The 14560-nt window shown below is 44.8% G+C and overlaps 1 protein-coding gene across 1 annotated transcript in view; it reads left to right on the top strand.

Moving 5' to 3' along the window:
• ABCA12 (ATP binding cassette subfamily A member 12) overlaps positions 1 to 14103 on the top strand; it is a 125272-nt gene extending 111169 nt beyond the window's left edge. The window contains exons 46-54 of the mRNA XM_074966903.1: positions 728 to 938; positions 2335 to 2444; positions 3588 to 3732; positions 4478 to 4612; positions 8082 to 8185; positions 9341 to 9433; positions 10334 to 10439; positions 11983 to 12120; positions 13570 to 14103. Of these exons, the coding sequence (XP_074823004.1) occupies positions 728 to 938; positions 2335 to 2444; positions 3588 to 3732; positions 4478 to 4612; positions 8082 to 8185; positions 9341 to 9433; positions 10334 to 10439; positions 11983 to 12120; positions 13570 to 13689 (1162 nt within the window). The 3' untranslated portion in view covers positions 13690 to 14103. The remainder of the gene's footprint in view (positions 1 to 727; positions 939 to 2334; positions 2445 to 3587; positions 3733 to 4477; positions 4613 to 8081; positions 8186 to 9340; positions 9434 to 10333; positions 10440 to 11982; positions 12121 to 13569) is intronic.
• The last annotated feature ends 457 nt before the right edge of the window (positions 14104 to 14560 follow it).

Below are 14560 nucleotides of genomic sequence, written 5' to 3'. Positions count from 1 at the left end.
TTACGCAACGCTTTGCAAACTCAGCGTAAGCTCTCTCTGCTGGCAGTTCCCATATCTACCCGTGGTTATAGTGATGACTAATAGAAATGTGTGCACCTTAATTTTTTGTTGCACCTCCCTCTCTATGGGCATTGGGAGTAATTGCTTATCCTGCGCTAATTCTCCATGTGCTGGACAATTCCAGTACCCGGGAAGGGAGAGGTATTCGTTGTTGTAATACCTGCGTAGGCCAGTGAGTTCAAATTCAAAGAACAGGCCTGGCTGACTGTATCCATTCTGTGTTGGAAAGGCAACTCAAAGGGCTGCCATTTCAGGTCTCCAGTGCCACGGGATGCTGATGGGTTGATCGGAAGAGTGGCTCTGGGGCCAGCAGATCCAGAGCCCCTTCAATTCATACAGTGGCACCTTGAGTCCAAGCTGATTTGGGTTCAGTTCATGCATGATCTGCCCCCCAAATTCAAAGGATAAAAACTGTCACCAAAACTGAAAGCTGCCATGATGTAGGACCGACATCAAAAGCAATGCATTTCTTGAATACAAGGAAAAGCTTCATAAAGAAAGAACATTTGTTTTTAAGCTTCGTACATGGAATACTAATAGCAGAGAGTTTTAAATTAATATAATGAGAGCGTATAATAGGATCTCATTTCAATTTTACTGAAAAGACACTAAGTCCTCTGCACATGCAGATCTGGAATGTAAAATCACCTGTCTCCTACGCCTTCAGATTCCTGTTCAACAAAGTGCATGGCAGGCCACCGCTTCTGCTGGAGGCAGCTGATGAAGACAAAGACGTTCAGGCTGAGAGGGAGCGGGTTGAGTCTGGCCGAGCAGACGTCGACGTGGTACAACTCCAGAGCCTCTCCAAGATCTACCATCTTCCTCTCAGGAGGATCATGGCAGTCAAAAATGTCAGCATTGGAATCCCAGCAGGAGAGGTAAGCAAGCAGGCTATGGCAGTAGCAGCCTCTCCTCTAGAAAATGTCCTCCAAGCCACTTCCTATTGTCTTCCCAGTCCCTGCTTAAGACTCAGGGAGACCATCTGACAGCAACTTATTGGACAACAACTTGCTTTACTGGTACCTCATCCTTCCTTTCTTCCCTCTGGTATTCATCACCTCCATCTATTGAGTATCATTGATTATTTGTATTATAGTAGAGCCCAGAGAACCCAACTGAAATCGGAACCCCTTTGTGCTAGGGATAGCATGGACATAAAGCAAGAGATGGTCCTTGCCTCAGAAAGTTTAAATAGACAAGACAAAGGAAAGGTGGGAGGGAAACTATGATAATCTAGAGAATGAACTCCAGCAGGGACTATCTTTTTACTGTGTTTTTATACAGCGTCTAGCACAGTGGGGTCTTGATCATTGGTTGTTTGTCTGTCATGGATTTACAGTTACCATTAGAAAAGTAGTCATGACTCTTTATTCAGACTGCATTGGGCTTGGAAAGTGGGGTGGGCAGTTAGAGAGGCAGCGTGGTCCAATGGATGGGACTAGGAGACCTGGGTTCCGTTCCTGTCTCTGCCACTAGCCTGCTGGGTGATCTTGGGCAAGGCCAGATTTTCAGAATTGCTGAGATCCCAGTTTGACACCAACAGCCAGATTTTCAGAAGAGCTTAGCATGCTGGGAAAATGGGAGCTGACACTCTTTGAAAATCTAGCCTCTGATCTCAGTGGGGGAGATTTTCAAAGGCATAAATGGCAGATACACCCTAAATCCCATGAAAGCCAGTGGGAATTAGACTCCTAACTGCCATTTGTGTATTTGACTCTCTCTCCCTCTATACCTTTGCTTCCTTTCCCATCTGTCTGTGTCTGCAGGACCAGGGCCTAAGAATGGTACTAAGTGTCTGTACAGTGACTAGAAAAGGAGTACTTGTGGTCTGTCTACACTGCTGTAGGAGGTATGATCTGAAGCACACGTGGACATATTGAGCTAGCTTTAATCTGGCCAATGCAAGTACCAATAACAGTGAAGCTGCAGCAGCATGGGATTGCAAGAGTAAAATGATCAGGATTTGATCCTTCACATGGCCTACATATGAAAATGCACTTTGCAATAAAAGGAATGCTAGTGTTATAGACACATCCGTTATTTCCTACTATATTAAACAGCGGAGCCTAATACACACTGCAATACACTGCCCAATAAACAACCACCATTATAATATTTATATGCACTTTGACTGCCTGAGGCTTTTCCATAATTCGTCTTGCTCAAGGGCCAGGGGAGGAGAAGTGTCAAGTCGCGTTGAGCACTCGCTGCATAGCAATACGTTAGCATTAAATGCAGCATGCTAAATGTCTCTCTTTCTGTCTCATAAACCAGTGCTTCGGGCTGCTTGGCGTGAACGGTGCCGGAAAGACAACTATCTTTAAAATGCTAACAGGAGACATCGGGGCTACCAGTGGAAGATTGAGAGTCCGGGATCAAACTGGGTATGGAGGATTAGCTATCCAGAAGTGATGTATCAACAAGGCTGTCTGGAAAACAATTTGTCATTTGCCCTGGCTTGGATGAATCAACAAAGCAAATTAAAAAGAGTTAGATTTAATAAAAAGCAGAAAATTCAGCCATTTAAAATATTATATTTACTTCCTTGGGTCTTGAGTCTCATTTCACTGACAAATTTTTATACTGGTGCAACTCTGTTGGTGTCAATGGAGTTTCTCCAGATTTACACCACTGTAAGATGAGAATCTGGCCCTGATTCTGTCTCCCTTTCTCTTGTTGAATAATATCACGCTTCACAACTGGTCCCACTGAAATCGGTGGGTCTGATGATGGAGTAAAGTGCTACTAAACATGAGTAAGGTTGCGAGTCTGTCATAGAGGTCATGGGAGTCACAGATTCTGTGACTTTCCGTGACCCCCGTAACTTCCGCAGCTGCAGGACTGCCCAGGGGCCAGTCACACTGGCCACTGCTGGAGTGGCCCCAGGACCAGCTGCTCAGGCAGTCCCCGGTGCCAGCAGTTGGCCCCGGGGATCACCCAAGCAACAGTCCTGGGGGTGGCCAGAGCAATGGCCCCAGGGAGGGCCAAAGCATTGGTCCCAGGGGCGGCCGTGGGGACCGCTGGAGCAGCAGCGGTCCCGGGGGCTGCCAGAGCAGCGGCCCTGGAGGCTTTCAGGAGAGCGGCCTCTGGGGGCCTTGGAGCAGCAGGCCACTGTGGGGCAGTCAGCCTCCACTGCTGGAACGGGGCCCCACAGCACAGAGATTTAGTCATCATGGGCATTTATAGTAAAAGTCACGGACAGGTGAATTTTTGTTTATTGCCCATGACCGGTCCGTGACTTTTACTAAAAATACCCATGTCTAAATCTTAGCTTTAAACATGAGTAAGGCCACTGGAAACTGGCCCATCAAAACCACTGGACGTACAAGCAGTGTGAGGTACTACTCAGTGTGAGACACACAATCCTTCCTTTCAGGAGCTAAGAATGTCAGATCTGCATAGGCCTTGCTATCATGAACTAAAAGCATTCCTGCCCCAGTGGGGGATACGTTTCCTTCCTGTTTAATAGAGCATATAGGAGACTTATGAAGTGTTTATAAAATGACCTTTCACCTTTCCTGATCCAGATCCCTGAGTGACATTGATGACACCCACTGGTCGCTCTTCGGCTACTGCCCTCAAGAAGATGCCTTGGATGACTTGCTGACAGTGGAAGAGCACATGTACTACTATGCTCGGCTACACGGCACCCCAGAGAAACAGATTAAAGGAGTGAGTAGACCCATTTGACTGTAGAGTTCCCTTGGGACCCAGTCAAGTCAGTGAGAGTCTTTGCATTGACTTCAGTGGTCTTGATCAAGGCCATTATGTGTAATAATAAACAATGAGGATAACAATCATGAATTTCCAACCTGGGACTTCATTGCTTTATGGCTAGATCGTTGTGGGATGGTCACAGAACTTGACTGTTTTGTAACATGGGGTCACGGTATGGAATTGACTTAGAACTGGGCCGTGCTGTTAAAACTCTCCCTACATAGACATCTGTGCAAATACTCCCATTGACTTCAGTAGTAAGTGTTTACTAGATCAAGTCCTAAATGAACAAGTGAAGCCGGAATTTGTAAAAGGGATTAGTAAAGGTTGTGTCCCTGATGTTTTAATCCCAAGGGGTCTTTGTGAAATCGTTGAACTCCTATGTATTTTAACGGGTATTTCAAAGCAAGTCTCCACACTTCAAAGACTTCTGTGGAGTGAAACCCAACCTGGCAGCAATATGCTATTTCAAAGGACATTTAATTATAGTATCTGAACCGCCAGAGACTGAGGGCTAGATCCCTCCTGATGTAAATCGGTGTAGCTGTGTTGAAGTCATTGGAGCTACACTGATTTGCACCTGTTGAGGATTGGGTCCTGAATTGTTGGCAAATACATACTTGTTCCAGATATTCTATGGTGGTCTAATTCTCAATGTAAACCAAGTTTTTATTATTATTATTATTATTTGTACCCACAGATTGTACATCAGCTTCTTCATAGACTTAATCTGATGCCGTACAAAGACAGAGTCACCTCGACATGCAGCTATGGCACTAATAGAAAGTTATCAACTGCTCTGGCCCTCATTGGTAATCCATCAATTCTATTGCTGGTAAGAAATCAGAAATTTTGCGATGAAAAAATGCGTAGCTTTTAAGGCCAGAAGGAACCATTCTATCATCTATTCTGACCTCCCGTCTGTAGCCTTGGATAAGTTTAAAGTACAAATTGCATCAGTCACTCATCACAGGTTCTTTTACTCAGCAGCTATGTAAGAAATGTTGCTGAGTTGGAGATTGGTGAAGCACACACACAAACTTTGGACTTTAGTTAGTAGAGACAAATATAACTGAAATGATAGAAAAATCAATATGCATAAGTACAGCAAAGTGGTTTACTGCATTGTGCTTACTTGCAACCTTATGGAGGCCATTAGACGTGAAGATGGAAAGAAAAATAAGTGGTGATGACGGTTTTGGCTGTCGCTAACTGTGTCATTCTGATGATCCCAATTAAAGGTTGGATTTACACCTTATTTTATGTCTCAGACTTTCTTCCCCTGAACACCCACACATGTCCCATGAGCATGGTTAGATCATTTTCTGGCCTTCGGTCCATTTATGGGTGTCCAGGAAACCCTAATTGCTGTTATGATCATTGACATGGCTTTTTGCATCAATACTTTTCCTTGTGTTTCCAATATATTAAAGAAGTTAACCTCATGGTTACACATACTAAAAATCCCCTAGAAGTTCATTAGCATTCCTTTAATTTGTTCTTTGCTGTGCACATGTGTATTGTAATGCACTCGTTACTAAATCTTATAACCCTAGGTCACTCATAACTAATAAAAGCAATTTTATTACATGCAATATTTTATACATATATATCAAGCTTGGCTTATAACCTCTGTAGGATCTGGTCAGGAGTCACAGGTCAACATGTATAACACAGGTCTTGGGATTTCACCCAGTTACCCTTGTACTGAGCCTAATAAGTTGTGTTTGACTTAAGCATTTCTTCCGGAAAGGCATCGAGTCTTCGTTTGAAGACATCAAGAGATGAAAAATCCACCGCTTCCCTTGGTAGCTTGTTCCAATGGTTAATCAGCCTCGCTGACAAATTTGAGCCTTATTTTTCATTTGAATTCATCTGGTGTTTACCTTCCAGCCATTGGTTCTTGTTATGCCTTTCTCAGCTAGATTAAAGAGCACTTTAGTTCCCACTATATTCTCCTCAGGAGGGTACTTACATATTTTAATCAAGCCACCTCTCAATCTTCTTTCTGGTAAGCTAAACAGATGGAGCATTTTAAGTCTCTCACTCTAAGGTATTCTTTGTTCCTGTCGTCAAATTATTTAGTGGCTCTTCTCTGCACCCTCTGCAATTTTCCAATAGCCTTTTCAAAATGTGGACACTGTATGAAGTATTCCAAGCGTGGTCTAACCAGTGCTGTATACGGAGATCATTATCCTCCTGACTGTACATGTCTTAAATGCCCCCACTTCAGACGAGCAGCGGTAGAGAGAAATCCAGAGGCTCTGCATGAGTGCTCCTTCACAGATACTACATGGTGTCTACCTATTGCTCTTAAAAGGAAAGGAACCGAAAATGCCATCACAGTATTCCATACTTATTGTCTATCTACAATGTCCATATCAGATTTAAGATGTGATCACGCCCTCCCTGGAATAGCAAGAAGGGGATGAAAGGAGCAGATAGTCTGTACCAGTGGCCCCAAATTGCCATGGTGTGAAAAACAGAACCAGAACGGTAGTGTTCCTTTAAGATACAATCTAGAAAGCATATATCTCTTGCCACATGGAGTATATTAGAATGTTTCACCTAAATGTAGCTTAACATTTTCTTCTTACATTATACTGGAGTTTTGCTCTGAAGTAGGATCATAACTACAAATGTTCTCTTTGTGCAAACTGCCATTTGATGGTGTCAAAGAGATGCCTCAAGCAGTGGGTCTGGCTTTGATGTAAGAGTCACAGGGGTTTCTCTCTCGTGGGTTACCCACAAGTTTTAGACAGCCGGGAAAGGATGCACACAAAACATTCCATACATGCACACCCAAAGTCGCAGTTCAAATTTCCCAGTCAGGCTTTTCAGCTTGCAGTTCTCCAGGGCATAGCCCTAGCACACCAGGTTTAGTTCACTCGGCATCCAGAAGTGGCCAATGTTTAAATTACCCCCATACCATCTAAGCAATTGCTTTTCTCTGGCCCTGCTCCGATTGGCCTCATTCTCTGCTTTCCTCAACAAGCCTCACCTGGCCTTTCAGGATTAAATCAGGGCAATTAGTCCCAGTCTTTTCTGCCTAATTGTTGTTAAGGCAACCAGCCTTATTCCCACACGTCAGCACTCTTTGGGCTCGTAGGAAAGAAAAGGAAGTGTGAGAGGATCAGAAAAATGTTTCAGCATAAATAAACATAACAGAGAAGGGGGGGGAACCAAGAGAAGATGATCTTTCGGACGCCATTCATAGCACATTCACTCAGTCACACCACAGGTAACGTAAGTCTTTTAAACTGCAGAAACCAACCCCACAAAGTACCAGACCACCTGCCGCTGCTGTGTTGTAAATTCTGCAATACTTAGTGATCAGTTTTCCAAACATTGGGCCAGATGGGTACAGCTCTGATTCACACCCGTTGAAGCGCCACCCCTAAATTTATATAATTCCTTCTAACTTCTCTTTTTACATATAAAATCTCAATAAAAAGGGAGAAGAGGAGGTTGTCTAAGCACAAGCTGCTTTCTGAATAACAAGCTGTTTTCTTTCTGCTTCATATAATACATTGTCACCAACAATAACAATTTTACAATAGGAAGCTGGCTGGTAATTTTGTTGATGATGAATGAGGTGGGGCACGACATACTGTTACTCATCTGTAGCTTATTGTCGATGCAATCCTGAAGACAGAAAACTTGTTTTGTCCATAAATGAAGCAGATATTACCCAGAAGACAGATAGGTGTGGAGACAAAGAGCCAGTCTGGTATTACCTCATGTTTGGATCACAGCTACAATTTACTAATAAGTTGTTATTTATAGAAGTGTGAAATAGAACATCTACATAGAGGGATGTTTATCAGAGTCAGTTTTGCGCTAGGAAGAGTAAGGCTGAGATTTTCAAATTAATTGATATTTTGAAATGAATGGGAAGTGCGTTTCCAAATCCTCTAGGCAGCCAGAGTGTTTCGAAATTAGTTTAATGTTCAGATAAGGTCCTTAGCTGTGGAGAGGGCTCTGCCACAAACCTGCTATGTGAATTTGGGCAAGTCACTTCCCCTCTGTATCTATTTAGTTTGTAAGCTCTTTGGAGAAGAGACTTCCTCTTCGTATGTGTTTGTACAACGCCTAGCACCAGGGCGTCTCATCCTAGGCACTTCCATCAGACATACCAATAATACGGACCAAAAGCTCCATATAAGAGCTAAGTGGTTGTACTGGAAGTTGTAGGGTCTGTGATGACAATTCTAAACAAAGAGCCGATATGGAGAGGAAGAGAAATGACATTTTCTTTCCTATTTAAACTTACAATCTGTTTTTTTTTTTGTTGTTTTTTAAAGGATGAACCAAGCTCTGGAATGGATCCTAATGCTAAACGACACCTTTGGAAAATCATCACCGAGGAAGTCCAGAACCAATGTTCCGTGATACTCACTTCCCACAGGTAGAGTTTACTGGCTGCCTTTATGCTTTATTGAGCCCAAACTCAAACTGCACTTTGGAACACCCTAGACCAGTGGTTCCCAAACTTGTTCCGCCGCTTGTTCCGGGAAAGCCCCTGCCGGGCCCGGCCGGTTTGTTTACCTGCCACGTCCGCAGGTTCGGCCGATCGCGGCTCCCAGTGGGCGCAGTTCGCTGCTCCAGGCCAATGGGAGCTGCTGGAAGCGGCGGCCAGTATGTCCCTCGGCCCGCCAAATTTCAGTGCCCCCAGTGTTCCCTCGGTACTTGGAACTTTGGGGGCACTGAAATTTAAACACATTTCCAGTTCCAAGTTTTCCAAGTCTGTATAATGGACTGAATCCTAATCCTGAATCACAGCAGCAGAAAAATGTATCTGGATCTGCATTATGCTGCTTGAGCCCATCTTTAGTAACATCCACCTGTAATAACATGTAATAACAAAATCCAGGAAGATCATCCAGGAAATGCTGAACACTTCCTGGAAATGTGTGATTGCTTTGCACTGAATGGATCCTTGGCCCAGATCCTCAAAGGTATTTAGGCATTTAACTCCCTTAAATATCTTTGAGGTCCTGGGCCCTCCCTATTCTAGTGGAATAGGAGCCAGATAGAGATTTGAGGTGAGGTGATTAAGATGATGAGTTACATGTTAATCTCCTGAATAGCTCATGGGAAACCATTAATGTTCTGGCCATTAGAGTTTCTTTTATTCCCATTCAGTGACTGTATAGAGCATGGGTGGCCAAACTTACCGATCCTCTGAGCCACATATGACAATCTTCAGAAGTTTGAGAGTCCGGGCATGCCTGCAGGGGATTGGGGCTTCTGCCCCGCGGGAAGCACCTGCCGGGGCTTGGGGCTTCAGCTCCACTCCTGCTGAGGCCCCCGAGCCATGGGAGGTGCACCCTGCCAGACTGAAGCCCCGAGACTCCCCTTCCCGACAGGGCAGAAGCCCCTACTCCACCACCCTGTTGTAAGGCAGAGGTCCTGAGCTCTCCCCCCCACCCCCCACAGTGTGGTAGGTTGAGAATGGGGGAAGCGGGAGTGCTCTGCGAGCCGCACTTTAACTATGAAAGATGAGGCTCACAAGTCACAGTTTGGCCACTCCTGGAATAGAGTTTCTTTGTTTGCTTTTCAGCATGGAAGAATGTGAAGCTCTCTGTACCAGGCTGGCTATTATGGTGAATGGACGTTTCCAGTGCCTTGGCTCTTTGCAGCATATTAAGACCAGGTCAGTAAAATGTATCTACTGTCCTTTCACTGTATTGCCTTTAGAGCCAGATGCCCAGCTAATGAACAACAGTGGAGCTCCACTGAAGGATGCTGATTTACGTCAGCTGAGGATCTAGCTGTGTGTACTCAGGGCATTAGCACGTAGTGAACAAACCCTGGACGTCACTGAAAGCCTTTCTGTCTTTTGTTTCTGAGAATCTGTGATAAATAATGGCAGGGGGCTGGCTGGCAAACAAGAGTTCTGTTTTGTGATGAATGTTGGGGTTTTGGCATTGGGTTTCATTCTGCAGCTGAACAAACCCAAGGCTTTTCATCATGTCTGAGAGTGAGAGAGGCCCACCCCAGACTAGCCAACACTCAGCTGTAGTGAGGGGGACCAAGTTCAAGGGCCTAGTCCACAACAGGCAGGGACTTGAACCAGGGTCACCCCATCCCAAGTGAGTGCTCTAGTCACTTGGCTTTTCTGGGGTTGGTTGGGAGTTCTCTCTCCCTCTCCCACCCACCCAGGACCTGAGAGCTTTCTACAAATCGACACGTGCCAACAAAAAAACATTTTGTTAATAAATTGTCGACCAGCTCTCTCAATAATGCATGTTCGGCCTCCATGAAGCTTTTGTTCAGTGTTTGAGAGGCATGTTCCTCTGCACAGATGACACAATAACTTGGTCGACTTTAATATGGAAATTAAAAACATATGATAGTGATGAACTTCACAGCTTATTAATGATCACCCTGGCTGGATTGCTGATCCAGATTTATTCCTAGCATGATGCTGTTGACCTCACTGGAGTTACTCGGGGGCTGGCTTTGTTTCACGAGAGCTTCCACCAAGGCTACTTGACTCTCTTGTGTCTGTTCCGTACCTGCTGTGCAGCATGCATTCTGATTTTCTGTCTAGGTTTGGAAGAGGATTCACCGTGAAGATGCACTTGATGAGCAGCGAGGTCAGCACGGAGGCTCTGACGGAGTTAATGCAGTCCCACTTTCCAGATACATGCCTGAAGGTAAGCAGGATAGATCAGACCAGATGCTGGGGGAACTGAGAATGGAATCCCGTATCAAACCTGTTATATTCACAATGGATATCTTGTAAGCTTCTTCTGACCACAGCTTTGACTCAGCAATAGCTGCCCAGAGCATTATGCTCTCAAAGCATAAGGGAATTGTACACCCAACTCCTTCTTCCAAAGCAGAGGCAAGGCTCAGATTTACAGAGCTGCCAAAAGGGTTTGGACACCGAGGTCCAATTAATTTCAATGGAATTAGAGCATCCAGATTTCCTAGGTGGTTTTAAAAACACAGCCAAATGGTAACAGTGAGCATGCAAGAGAGGAGTCTAATCTGGCAACTCCTTACTCACTTGAGTAATCCCACTGATGTCAGTACTACAGAAGGCTGGAGTTAGAATCATAGAATCATAGAATATCAGGGTTGGAAGGGACCTCAGGAGGTCATCTAGTCCAACCCCCTGCTCAAAGCAGGACCAATCCCCAGCTAAATCATCCCAGCCAGGGCTTTGTCAAGCCTGACCTTAAAAATATCTAAGGAAGGAGATTCCACCACCTCCCTAGTTGTCTAGCTCCACTTGTTTTCAGTGGGAGCTGGGATTATTCAGTGCCTCTGGTAATAGAATTACATTGGCATCAAGGTGGAGTAACACAGTGTTGAAGCAGGACCAGCCAACCCTCTAGCGTAACCCCAACTTTCAAAGTCATCCATCCAAACCACAAATTGGAAATACCACATCTTCGCTAAAGACGCTAGTCCGTCATGCACTTTAGTCTTCCCCAAAAGCCTAAGATAATAGAAGTTTTAGTTGGATCCTCACATAGATTCCAGAAAATACCTGATATTTGTTGCACAACAATATTTCCCATGCAAGAAATTTCTTCTCCAGCTTTCTCAGTCTTCACCGAGGCTAGCTGACATTACAGAATGGACTAACTAGCACATCAGCTGGGGAGTAGCTTTACCAGCCAGGAAAGGGAAATAAAACTCCAGACCCCTGTTCCTCAGGGCTTGTTTATTGGCCACCAAAGAGTACCACAAACATAAAGCAACTCACTGGAAACACATGAGGCCAGCGGTCCTCAAAGTGTGCGTCATGACCCCAAACTGGGTTGAGACCCCATTTGGATTGGGTCACCAGGGCAGAAAGACCCAGCCCGGAGCTCTGGGGTTGGTGGTGGGGCTGAAACCCTAGCCCGCAGCTTCAGAGGCGGCAGTGGGGGGCTGAAGCACTTCTTATTTAAAATACTAACTATTCTGAGTCACCCAGGGCACTGGGGTTCATGTAGTAATTTTTTTTGTCAGAATGGGGTCACGGTGTAATGAAGTTTGAGAACTGCTGCACTAGGCAGTCATTGCCCATAGGCTTTTCTCACTTGAGTGAGTCAGAAAGGGAGAAGACACATCCTCCCCCTTAATTCCGTTTTGAGTCAGCTTCCCCTACCTTTTTATACTACCACCCAAGCAGCTGTATGGCCTGCCGGGACCTTTTACAGGTGGCAGTGACTTGACTTTGTCACTCTGCTCTTGTTCCCACAGGACCGGCATCTCAACATGGTGGAATATCACGTGCCCATCTCCGCAGGAGGAGTAGCAAACATATTTGATCTTCTGGAAACCAACAAAATAGCCTTCAAAATCAGGCACTTCTCAGTGAGTCAAACCACTCTAGAGGAGGTAAGAAATTCAGCATACGTTTCAGACATGAACTGATTACCAGACACATTGGACCACATATTGAAAGGGGCTTCATTCCGCTCGCCTTTTGAGTGCGCACACCTGTACGTGCATCTTCTCGCACTTCTGTCTCCAGATGCATATGGTAGCGCTGGTAAAACGCACAAGCAAAGTTGTGTGTGACACACATGAAAACGTGGCACAAAGGACTTAGTCTGCCCTCAGTCACGCTGGTTCAGTACTGTCATGATTTCAGTGGGACTACATAAGTGTAAATGAAGGCAGAATTTCAACCCACATTTTTCCGAAGAGAAGAGTGGTCTTGTGGTTAGGGACCCAGACTGGCAGTCAGGATCTGTGGCTTCAGTATCTGGCCCTGCCATTGACTTCAGAAGTTATTCACTCTCTCTCTGTGCTTCATTCCCTATCAGTAAAATGATAATATTCCTTTCTCCCAGCTTTTGCTTGTCTATTTAGACTGCCAGCTCTTTATGGCTGCTCTTTTCTTAGTATGAACTAGATCTTCAACCGATGCAGGTTGTCATAGCTTCATGAACTTCAGTGAAGCTACGTCAACGTATGCCAGCTGAGGATCTGCCTCTATATAGTTATATAATGAGGCCCCGATCTCAGTTGGGGCATCTAGATTCTGTTGTAATACTCATTTTGTTTATGATTGTTTGTAATGTGGTGCCATAGTTACATTCCCTCCATTTCCACTTCAAAACTTTTTTCACCAGTATACAATATTGTAGGAGGAACCCAAGTTTAAGGGCTACCTTGAGTTAGGCCTGCTTGGACCATCCCATTGGCAGGGGATAGCTGGAGCACTAGGCTCTGCAGTCATGCCCCCAAGATGACCCACTTTTAGTCCCTGGGGTGTGGTGGAGCTATCTAGTTTTTATGCCACCTGGCGATTCCTCTGTGACAGGTGAATCCTCAACTGATCCGATAGGGCAGCTGTCCAGCCCCTTTGTGCCAGCAGAGTAGTGCAAAGTGAATGGATCTGGAAGCAAAACTATTACCCTGCAATCCTAGATGCGATTCTGAGAGTGAATTGTGTGTGTAGATGTGTGTAATAGGGGGTGTGTGTGTGTGTGTAGAATGGAAGGGTGTGTGTATATAACGTAGATGTGTGTGTATGTGTATGTATAGGATTGCGCATGTACACATATAAATATATAGGTAGATGTGTGTGTATAGGTATACATGTGTATATATAAAGTATACATTAAAGCTGGGCTTTGCAAAGCAGCCCAAGACATGTAAGTGCCCCAATCCCATTTGGGACCTAGGTTTCTCAGACTCCTTTTGGAAATCCCATCCCAACCACAGAATCCCTCCCTCCCAGGACTATGGTCCATATAAAAAAAAAAGGCTTTTTTGTCCATTTCTTGACTTATTTTTTTAGGTTTGTCACATAACCAATATTTTCCTTTAAACTTTTAGGTTTTCATCAACTTTGCCAAAGATCAGACTGGGGCTGACAATGCAGATGCGAGTACAGATGTAGGCTCAGACTGCTCGGATACAAGTAGCCAAGATACCAACATAAGCGCCATCTGTTAAAGGGATATTGCGGTGTTAAAAAAAAAATTGTATTTTTCTAAACAATGGGTTTTTTACTTATTTTGTTATTAGCAACCTGGTAAACATGTAAAACTGGCATATCAGATTGGTCTTGCCCCAGTCTTACAGTTCTTGTTCTAGGTTTATTTTATATCTATATTGCGAAGTTGGTGACATCTCCTGATACTTGCTGTTCAAATACGCTGGAAGCTCTTCGCCATTGGCTGTCACCAAGAAGAACAGTGGGGGATAGAGTAGAGCGGCTGCTCTGGAGTCAGGGACATAAGTGAGAAGAAGGACGGGACAGTCATTCGGATGCTAGCTGGGCTCTCAGGAAACCCACGGTTCAATGTCCTACTTCGCCACAGGCTTCCTGTGCAACCTTGAGCAAGTCACTTGAAATGTCAGTCAAATGGGGGGATCACAACACTTCCCTGCCCCGCAGAGGTGTTGTGAGTCTAGATACATTAAAGGTGGTGATTCTCCAGCAATGAGGTCCATCTTAGATAGCTATGTAAAGCTTTTCTCTGTATGTGGATTATGTCAGTATTAATACAGTTATTTAAAATCCATGCTTCCTGTTGTTTTTGTTTGTTTCTGTAGTTTGCACCAACTCTACATGACCCCTAGTACAAATCTCCCGGTCCCACGCAATTTTCCCCTACCAATACTCCACAACTCTGCAAACCCAACAGCTTGACCACAGGAAGCATTGTACTGAGCAATATTGCCCAGTCACACTCCAATTTAATCACCACCTCTCTGCCACCAACTGAAACACGTTAACCCGGCCTCTCCCAGAACAACCAATCACCCAATCCCTGCAGAACTCCGCCAGGTTTGTCCCTGGAGGACAGTGCTTCCCAGCTGG

This window comes from Natator depressus, chromosome 11, assembly GCF_965152275.1.
Source record: "Natator depressus isolate rNatDep1 chromosome 11, rNatDep2.hap1, whole genome shotgun sequence".
Lineage (NCBI taxonomy): Eukaryota > Metazoa > Chordata > Testudines > Cheloniidae > Natator > Natator depressus.
The sequence above is the reverse complement of the archived record's forward strand: the minus strand, read 5'-3'. Positions and strand labels throughout refer to the sequence as shown.